The 10407-nt window shown below is 55.3% G+C and overlaps 1 protein-coding gene and 1 pseudogene across 1 annotated transcript; both read right to left on the reverse strand.

Annotated features, from left to right (window-relative positions):
- Positions 1–11: 11 nt before the first annotated feature.
- Positions 12–8309, reverse strand: LOC102384501 (annotated as a pseudogene).
- A 28-nt stretch (positions 8310–8337) lies between these two features.
- LOC112548947 (proline-rich transmembrane protein 2-like) lies at positions 8338–10392 on the reverse strand. Its single transcript, XM_025195758.1, has 3 exons — positions 10245–10392; positions 9903–10113; positions 8338–8943 (listed from the first exon to the last, which is right to left on the reverse strand). Exons 2-3 carry the CDS (start codon positions 10069–10071, stop codon positions 8696–8698), a joined length of 417 nt encoding a protein of 138 aa, XP_025051543.1. The 5' UTR covers positions 10072–10113; positions 10245–10392; the 3' UTR covers positions 8338–8695.
- Positions 10393–10407: the final 15 nt, after the last annotated feature.

The following is a 10407-nucleotide window of genomic DNA, read 5'->3' on the forward strand; positions in this document are numbered from 1 at the left end:
GGGCTGCTCCCCCACGTGGACAAGCTGGTGGCAGGCCAGGTTGGAGGACTGGGTAACGCTTATCCCATTCCTCTCAGCACCAATGTGGCTTCGCTTTTGTCTGGAAGACCTGGTGCTGGACCAGGTGGGAAAACTGGTTAAAGCTCTACCCACAGTATCAGCATTGATATGGCTTCTCCCCTGTGTGGATGAGCTTGTGTTTGGTCAGGGTGGAGGATCGGGTGAAGCTCTTCCCACACTCTGAGCACTGATGTGGCTTCTCCCTTGTGTGGGTGAGGCGGTGTCTAGTCAGGTTGGACGATCGGGTGAAGCTCTTGCCACACTCTGAGCAACGATGTGGCTTCTCCCCTGTGTGGATGTGCTGGTGTTTGGTCAGGTAGGAGGCCAGGCTGAACCTCTTCCCACATACTGAGCACTGATATGGCTTCTCCCCGGTGTGGATGAGCTGGTGTTGGGTCAGGAGTAAGGACAGGTGGAACCTCTTCCCACACTCGGAGCACTGATGTGGCTTCTCTGGCACATGAATTAACCTGTGCTGGTTCAGGCTGATTAGCCATCTGAAGCTCTTTCCACACTCTGAGCACTGATGTGGCTTCTCCCCTGTGTGGATGAGCCAGTGCTGGGTCAGGTGGGTGGATAAGTGGAACCTCTTCCCACACTCAGAGCACTGGTGTGGCTTCTCTGGCATGTGAATTAACCTGTGCTGGGTCAGGGCGGAGAGCCGTCTAAAGCTCTTTCCACACTCTGAGCACTGATGTGGCTTCTCCCCTGTGTGGATGAGCCGGTGTCGGGTGAGGCTGGAGGACAAGTGAAACTTCTTCCCACACTCTGAGCACTGATGTGGCTTCTCCCCTGTGTGGATGAGCCGGTGCTGGGTCAGGTGGGAGGACAAGTGGAACTTCTTCCCACACTCGGAGCACTGATGTGCCTTCTCCCCTGCGTGGATGAGGCGGTGTCGGTTCAGGTTGGAGGACTGGGTGAAGCTCTTCCCACACTTGGTGCATATGTGGAGCTTCTCCCCAGTGTGCCTTATCTTGTGAAGAGCCAGGAGTGATGGGCAGTTCAGGCTTTTCTGGACTTCAGGACAGGGGTGGGCTTTGCCCCAGTGAACAGCAGTGAGCTCCGGCTCTTCCCTGAGTCCCTCCCCACTGCCTTGGCTTGGATGCAGTGCCTCTTTCCAGTGGCTCTTTAGGTTTCTCAACTCCACACATTCTTCCCTGCACCCAGGGCTCTTTTGGGCTTCTGCCCCTTCTCCACTCTCATGCCCAACTGGAGATGGTACCTGGTACACTGCCACATTCTCCTTCCGCTTTTGGGGCCTCCCTGGACTCTTGTGCCATTGCTCTTTCTCGAGTCTCAGGGAGTCCATCGCACCCAAATTCCCTGGGGAAGTCCACGGTGGCTCCAGTTCTGCAGGACTCTGCTCCTCAGCTCTGCTCAACAGCCAGGCACCTGCTGCATGGGAACGAGAAACTGCAGATTAGCCCTTACTCAGCTGGCAAAAGGCAAACACTGCTATTCCTTCTGCTGAGATGGGCCTCAGAGCAGGCCTGGACCTTGGCACTTGTGTTCCCTCAAGGAAACAAGGCCTTCCTGCCAAAACCCCATGTGCTGGGTGTGAGTGAGGGGCAGGTCCCTCAGCAGGGCTAATGGTCCCTACTCAAGAGAATTCAGAGCCAGACTCTCAGAGGCCCACTTATCAGCCCCATCACCTCCAGCCCTGCTAGGAGAAGCACATGTAGGACACGTGCGGTAGGACATTACCTGAATACCTTCATGTTGCAATGGGCTGAGGAGGAGGGGAGGACCCAGAGCCGGGGCTCTCTCTTCTGAAAGGAGCAGGGCTGTGCTTCCTGCCTGCCTCCAGGACAAGGTCTGGTGCAGGGAATGAACCCATGAAGCTTTTCTCTGCTGTTGGGTCCCAGGTGGTCTCCCTGGTACAGGAGCCTGCAACGGGTCTAAGGCCTTGGCATGATCCTGAACCTGGACTACGTGCTGAGTCTCAGGCTTCATGTAACTCAGGGCCCCAGACACAAAACACAAAGGGGGCAATTCTGGTGCAAACCATGGGGGATTCGCTTCCTCCGACGGCCTGAAAGCTTCTGAATCCTACCCATGCCATGAAGCCATTTAATGCAGCCTGAGACCAAGATGAAACACTTCCTGGCTTCCAGGTAACCTGATCAGGAGAAGCCAGGCAAAACCTCAGCTTCTTTCTTCTCCAACAGTGACAGCTACACAGAGCCTCTGCATCCCATCCTGATTTCCATGCAGGGCTACAAATCCCATCATGTTCTGGAAGAAGGTGGTAGAGAGGTATAGCTACCTTGGGCTGGAGAATCAACTCTTACACAGTTGAGTAAAGATGGAAATTGAAGGTTGTGGTATCCCAAGGATACCAGATCTGGGCTGAAAAATCAAGACAGAAAACCTGATTGCCCCCTACCCTGTCATGAGCGGCAGAAGGGAACAGCTGTTTCTTTTCACAATGTTGAAATTCAGGGAGTGGGAACAACACCTGCCAGGGACATTACAGCATAACGTGCTGTGTTTGAGGTCAGCATCCTGCAAGGGCAGCACTGGGCAGCTCTGCAGTTTCCAGGTCCCCCTGGCACTCTGGGCGTGGAGCATTTCTGAGAGCAAAGTCGGGTGGAGGGGACAGACAACTCACCTGGCAGCAGCTCCTCTGATCTGGAGATTTTCCCACGGCTCTCATCATCACAGCCCCAGAGCTCCACCTGTCCTTGCTGGATGCTGCAGATTAAAGCAGGGGTGGGACCTCGATATCCTGTTTGGGGCAGTGGTTAAAGAGGGTTAGTGACTGTACTGAATGCAGAATAACCAACTGAAATTTGGGGAATGGATCTATGAACTGATGGTTTCTATTAGTGCCTTGATGGACAAGGGAGGATGGGCATTTAGGAAAGAGAAGGCACTGCAGGGAGAAACCTTGAATAGATAATGGTGCTTTCACTCAGGCAGAGGAGGGATGGTCATAGGAAACAAAGCACCAGCCACTCCTGGTTTAGAAAGGGCATTAACCAGGGACACGCATGGAGATGCACTGGTCCATGATATACAAGGGAGCAGACAGATGAAGCTTTTACTGTTTTCACAGTACCAAAAGGAAGAGATAATGGGAACACTTATGAATGGATAACATTTATTTTATCAGTGAAAATCCAGAAAAATGAGTGAATATGAGCATATTCTCAGTGAAGGGGAGGGCCCAGGGAGGACAAGGCCCAGACTGAAATTATAACAAGGCCCAGACTGAACAACGTCGGTTCCATCTGTGATGCTTGGGGCGTGGTAAAGGGTTGGTTGGAGCCACGCATAGGCATAAGGCTTGGGTGCCCTGAAACACCCGTTGTGCCATCTAGCTCGAAGCGTGACCCATGACGGGTCCAGGAATCCATGGGGTCGGAGTGTACAGCAAGCCGTGTCCAAGAGGGCGTAAGGCAGCCTCCCTATTATATATTTTACCATCAAAGACGTGGCGAGCGAGAATTGAGGGTGCCCTTTGGGCCAACTTGGCACGGGAAGGGGGCCTTGGGGAGACCACGGCCCTCCTGCAGGACCCTGTGCTGAGACAAAGTGGTGGATTGGCCGGGAAAGTAAGGCTGTGCATGGGGAGGAACCCTGTGTCCCTAATTAGGGAGACGAACCTATGTGCTAAAACAGGAACTGAGAGAGAGCTGTAGGAAGGCAGCGGCAACACAGACCTGAAAGAGGGGCAGAGTAGGTAGTCACCACCCCAGAGACTGTACAGGGGAAAGCCTTAGGGCCGAACCAGTAAGGGAGTAAGACCAGGCTAGCTATGGCAGAGGCAGAGGACATAGAGGACCTGAGACAGGAGAATTTTGCCTGGCTATTGTGGGTGGATGAGTTGGAGGAGAGCACGGCCTGGCTACAGTGGGAATTAGAAGCGGCAAAGACTGAGAAAGAACAAGTGGAGGCAATGGCCACGGGGTTAGAACAGCAGGTACAAGCAGGGGAAAAGGAAGGAGGCTCCAAAGAAATCAGGCACTTGATAGCGGCGGAAGCTGAGAGAACTTGTGCACTAGAACAGTTTATCGCGAACGAAGGCCAGAAGAGCCGGGAGAGGGAAGAGAAGCTGCAGAAGATGCAGAGGGAGATGAAAGTGTGGACGTCGAGGTCCCCTGAAGCCTGCACAACCCAGGCAGGGGAACAGAAGGAGATGCTGCAGAAGTTGGAAGTGTCAAGAAGCCTAACAGGCGTCCTACAGAAAGAAGTCCGCAGCCAGGAGGACCGAACAGAGGGGTTGCAAGACGAGTTGGAGGACTGGCAGCAGAAGTGCATACGTGCAGAACACCTAGCACAAGAGCCGCGGGACAAACTGCTTGAAAGCCATACCCAAACCGAAGAAAATGGCAAGGTGATCATGCAGGAGATGGTAAAGGTAAAAGCTTACATGGCAAACTACAAGGCACTGCATGATCAAAACCTGTCCCTTGAAAGGGAGTTAGAGGCCAGGGCAAGAGAGAACGATGGGTTACAGTTCCAGTTACAGAGTGGGGAGGCGGAAAAAGACCACCTTAGAGAACAGGTACAGTTCCTTAAAACTCTCCTAGAAGATAGCTCAGCTAGAGGCAGTGACTAACAGAGAGGGAGCAGTCACAGCTTCAAATGCAAACCTTAAGGCAGCAGATTCAGGCATTGGAGCCAGAAAATAAAATGCTACAGGCGGCAAGCGGTCAGACGGCTACAAAAGGCCAAGATCCTCGGGAGTCGGAGGTGCCAGAGGTACCAAGTATAGTAACACAGGCAGAAGTAGGACAGAAGGCTCAAGCGGTGAAGTTTGCAGACACTATGCGAGAGAGGCTGGAGACGCTGGGAGCCCAACTAGCGGAGTGTGTGATTATGGTTAAGTCTGAATGCCTAGAGCAGTGCCAGGAGATGGAAGTAGTGAAAGGGTCCCTGAGGGAAGTGGAGGCACAACTAACAACCACATGGCTAGGGGGGCGGAAACCTCCAGAGCAAGTGAAGTTCCCTGGATACCGAGGCCCAGAGGATCCAACAGAGGAGACCGAACCAGGGCAACCAGAGAGAAGCAATCCAGAGAAGGGATCGGTAGGGGTGAAGCCTACAGCCCTACAAGAAGAGGTCCTGCCAGCCCTCCTGGGATGCTGGAATAAGAGATGGGACCAATGGGTCTCATGCGGATGAGATGCGCCGGCTAAGACATCAGCTGGGGGAACTATTCAGACTACAAGCCAAGGGAGGAACTGCAGTGCCAAGTCAGGGGCAGCCAGGGGAAGTAGGCCTGACAGAAGTAGGGATGGCAGGGAAGGGCGAACAGGCTAGCCCAAGGAGTGAGACCTGCCTCTCTATTTGCCAGGACTGCACACAGGAGGCCCGGGGCCTGGGGCAATACGGGTCAGAGACAGACCCCATAAAAAGGGGATCAGTGGAGCCCAGAAAAGAAAGATGGGCCAAGGGGCCAGAGATGAGGAGGGAACGACCACCCAAAGAGGGACAAAAGTCTGAGAAGAGACCTCAGATTTATATAAGTAATATCCCTGGGCAGGTCAAGTGGTGGACGTTGAGAAAAATTATTGAAGCAAAAGTGTAGGGTGTAGCTTATGTAAAGATTTATAAGGGACCTGAGGGAAGACCCACTGTCCAGGGGAAGATAGAGTTCTGGAAGAAAGAATATGCTCAGAAGGCATTGGGGAGACAGTGGGAAATCTGGGGAAGGATTCGGGATCTCCAGAGAGCCATAGGGAAGTGAGAAACCCCACAATCTGCCCTAGGAAAGAGACCAGGGTACACAGGGGTTGAAAATAGATGAGCCAGATGTGAGGGGGAGAAGAAACTCCAAACAGTAGGCAAGAACTCTCTGGGGAGGAGTGAGAAGATCTGAGCCAGACCACAACAGGGCTCAGTTTTTAACGGAGCGGGGGGAAAGTTCCCCCGCCCTTAGGAGAATAGCATAGGAAGAGAGGGTAGACCCTAGAAGGCAAGGAGCTCAACCAACTGAGAGTTAAGCCTACCGAGGCTGGCTAATGTGGGGAGACTGCCCGTGGGGAGGCAACTCCCATGCAATCCCACATGGTGCGCCTTGGGGAAAAGGCAAGCAGGGGGCACCTGAAAACCTCCGCCTCTACCTATCTGAATTGTTGGTGAGCAAGAACAAGAAGCTAAAAGGACCAAGACGAAGGATGCGAGAGGGACAAGAGTGAAGAATCTTCCTAGTGAGTCTGGGTCTTGGGGGGGGGAGGTGTGTCGCAGAGCACTTGGGTGCCCTGCTTCTTTTAAAGAGGGGAAACTGCTAGGGAAAGGAAGTATTTGGAGAGCCGGGATAACTCCTCAGGTGCCGGTTGCTGAGGCAACTAAAGGGAACTAGTGACCCATACCTGCCTAGTCAACTGACCAGAAGGGGCAGTGCCTGGCTCCTATATAATCACAGGCTGGAGGCCAGGAGGCAGTTCCCTGCTGGCAGACAAGGGGGAAGGAGCTCTGCCTGAGCAAGCAAGGGGGAGAGGCCTGACTGCACGAGCAGCTCCTGATACTGGGGTAGGATGGAGTATTCCCCGGTAGGGTTTGAATGATGTTATAGCCGGGCGGCTGGCATTTATGTTACAGCCCAGGGGCTTGAGTTTGATTTATTATTGTATAACACTGGTGGGTTAGGTGAGCCTATTAGGGGATGGAGGAGGCCTCATAGGGTGTCCACGGCAGCATGGGCAACCCGAGCACCAGAGAGGGCACAGCATTGGGGGTGCACCGACCCCGAGCGCCAGTGAGGGCGCGGTGCCAGACAGGGCCGTGGAGAGCCCGGGCACCAGGAAGGCGCAGTGTGAGACAGGGCTGCGGAGAGCCCGAGTGCCAGTGAGGGCACAGTGCCTGACGGCCGTGGAGGGCCCAGGGAGGACAAGGGGGCCAAATTATAACAAGGCCCAGACCGAACAACATCGGTACCATCTGCGTGGCTTGGGGTGTGGTAAAGGGATGGCTGGAGCCACGCATAGCCCATAAGGCTTAGGTGCCCCGAAACACCCGTTGTGCCATCTAGCTTGGAGCAGGACCCACCAGGGGTCTGGGAATATATGGGGTCGGAGTGTACAGCAAACCATGTCTAAGAGGGCGTAAGGCAGCCTCCCTACTATATATTTTACTATCAAAGACGTGGCAGGCGAGAATTGAGGGTGCCCTTTGGGAATGTCTGCTTATGAGAGCACCCCAAGTGATGACAAAGTCCAACGGGCACAAATTCCTCCAGGACCCTTTTAGGCTGGACATAAGGAAAAACGTAGTTACTGTCTGAGCCCCCAAAGCCTGGAATAGACTCATAGTTAGTTGGTTGGTAGAGTTGGAAGGGACCTGAGCAGATCATCAAGTCCAACCCCCTGCCATGAGCTCTCTCCAGAGGTGGTGCAAGACTCATCATCCCAGCCAAGGCTTTGTCTAGCCAGTCTTTAAAAACCGCCAAGGATGGAGACTGTGCAACCTCTCTGGGAAGCCTGTTCCAGTGTTTTACTACCCTCCTAGTGAAAAAACTTTTCCTTGTATCTAATTTAAACTTCCCTTCCTCCACCTTGAAACCACTGCTCCTTATTTTGTCATCTGCCCCCACTGAGAACAGTCCAGCTGCATCCTCTTTCGAACCCCACTTCACGGAGTTGTAGGCTGCTATTCAATCTCCCCTCAGTCCCCTTTTCTCTAGACTAGATAAGCCCAATCACCTCTGTCTTTCCTTATAAGTCATGTCCCCCAGCACCCCAAACATTTTTGTTGCTCTCCACTGGACTCTCTCCAATGTGTCTACATCCTTTCTGTAGTGGGGGGTGCAAAACTGGACACAGGACTCCAGATGTGGCCTCCCCAGTGCTGAGTAGAGGGGAAGAATCTCTTCCCTTGACCTGCTGGCAACACCTACCAAAGCAGCTCAGGATGCCGTTAGCCTTAATGGCACCATGGGCACACTGCTGACTCCTGTTCAGATCATTGTCCACTGTCATCCCCAGGTCCTCTTCTAAACAGCTGCTACCCAGCCAGTCAGCCCCCAGCCTGTACTGGAGCATTTAAACCACCAGCCAAAAGTTCATAAGGATGAAACTGTTGAAACACAGGGAGATGACTAGAAAATGTCAGAGTCTGCACAGATCCATGGAGAAACAAGAACGAGTTTTACCCAGGGAAACGAGGACTTGGTAAGTCTTCAGCATCTGGTCCCGGTAAAGCACCTTGTCTTCATCTTCCAGCAGCTCCCACTCCTCCCGCGTGAAATACACTGCCACGGCCTCAAACACCTCCCGGAGCTGCGGGCACAAGCGTTGCACCATCAGTGTCTCCTGGGCCAGCTGCTCCAAGCCCCCATGGCCCTGTCTGAAATCACTCAGCCTGCAATGAGCTGTAGTGCAGAGCCAGGACAGGCAGGGCTGCAACATCCCGTTACTCAGCTGACGCATGAGGTGGATGCAGCTGTGGACATGGGAGCTCACGTGTCGGCCTCTGCCCAGCCCATCATGGTCTGTCAGCTTGGTCCTTTGAGGCAACTGGACTGGCACTTTTAGGGGCAGGGAGCCCCGTCTCCATGCACTCTCACCAGGCCTTCCCATGCCAGCATGCCTGGTATCTGAACTTGGGAGGGAGCTCCTGCTAATGCCAGCTTGTGCTGTTTGCAGCCTTCAGCATCTCAGGCTTGACTCTCTTCAGATCCCCACATTTTTTATAGCCCCCCTGGCTCCTCCTGCGCTCTGCCCCAGCTGTGCTTTCCCCCAAATGGACCTGGTGCCCTGCTCACCTCCAGGCTCTGTCTCTGCTTTGGAGGCCTGCTGTGCCCCTTCTGCACTGGGCCCGGCTCAGGTGTCAGGGAGCCCCTCTCCTCCAGTCCCCCTGGGCAAGTCCTCTGCAGCTCCAGCTTCACAGGCTCTTCTCCAGGAGGTTTCTGCTCAGCGCTGCTCAGGGTCCCAGCACCTGCGTGTGGGGAAGAGCACACAGGGCAGCGCTGGTGCTGCTGGCACGGGGAAAGCCCCGCTCGTCTCCTGCACTGGCCTGGGACTAAGGCAGACGGAGGCTTCGGTGTGTGGAAGATGGGGGAGAAGGTAGACCCAGCGCATGAGATTGGAGATGAGCCCCAGTAACTCTGTCCCAGTCTGGTGTGCTCATCACAACACCATGTGAGAGCTGATAGGGACACCCCTCCTTGAGAGGGATGTTGGTGCTGTGTCACATCCACATGCTAAGGGCAGGGGATGTGAAATGCAAGGTCAGTCTTCTCTGGGGCATGGGAAATGCTTCCAGGACTGCTGGGAGAACAAGAGCTGCTGATTTTTAGGAGCAACATGTACTGGCAGAGATTTCTGCATGGACGCATGGGGCCTCCTGCTTCTGGACAGGGTCGAGCCACCGCTCTGTACCCGCTCTTGGGGAAGGGCCTGGCTTGGGGCACCAGCCCGAGGATCATTTGTCTGCTGAGAGCTCCCAGGTCTCCTTGGTTTCAGGGGAATCTGCAGCAGGACAGAGCCCTGGCTTAGCTGTACCTGAACCGGCTAAGGCTGCTGGAGAATCTCATTTCCCCATCCCCTGCACCAGCCCCTGACTGTGCATAGAAGGCTCATGGGGACATGAGAAAGGGGCAGGGGCGAGTGAATGGTGAATGCTGGAATGTGAATAAGGTCATTGATCAGTACCACGGCAGCATGACAAAGGCCAAGACACAGTCTGTTTGTGCTGGGAGCTGCACACGTGCAGCGAGATGGATCGGGGCCCAGCCTGGGAGCTGCCCAGCCGCAGGGATCAGAGCTCGGTCCCAGCCCAGCCCCGTGGTTACCAGTACTGCAGCCCTGTCCCGGCTGGGGCAGACGGTGGGCACCCGCCCCCCCGCCACGCAGCCCAGCCACTCCGGCACACGGCCCTTACACCTGGTCCCTCACCTGAGTCCGGGGGGGGCAGGGGCTCCTCTCTGGGGACAGGAGGTGGCTTGTCCCGAGGCCCTGGGGTTTCCCTTTCTCCTGACTCTGCCACAGGCCTGTCCGCACGATGGGCCGTTGGGTCCTCCAGACAGCAATCACCAGGGTCCTGCAGTGCCGCAGTGGACGGCATCTTGTGTGAGGACACCTCCTCGACCTGCACACTCGCTGCGCCCTGGGGACGAGATGAGTGTGTCACGGGGGAGCTGGGACGTGGGCGAGACGGGGCTGGGAGGGAACACGGACATCCCCCCAGCACACGGCGACGGGGACAGCAGCGTCCACGTCAGAGGGAAACGCTCTCACTTGGGGCTTCTCGTCCTGCTCCTGCCCCGGCTGAAACCCCTCGGCCAGGGCACGGCCGCGGCGCAGGTGCGCACGCTCGCCCCCACGCCCGGCTCCGCGTCCCCGGGGCAGGAGGGCCAGGAACGGCTCCAGCACCTGCTCCTTGCTGCGGCGCTGGGGCTCC

Source organism: Alligator sinensis, unplaced genomic scaffold (assembly GCF_000455745.1).
Source record: "Alligator sinensis unplaced genomic scaffold, ASM45574v1 scaffold1664_1, whole genome shotgun sequence".
NCBI lineage: Eukaryota > Metazoa > Chordata > Crocodylia > Alligatoridae > Alligator > Alligator sinensis.

Excerpts from the sequence above, each read along its gene's own strand:
- LOC112548947 (XM_025195758.1), bottom strand. The coding sequence starts at position 10,071 with ATGCCGTCCACTGCGGCACTGCAGGACCCTGGTGATTGCTGTCTGGAG. Across the intron at positions 8,944-9,902 it reads CCTGCCCCCCCCGGACTCAG|GTGCTGGGACCCTGAGCAGC; the intron begins GTGAGGGACCAG and ends CCCCACACGCAG.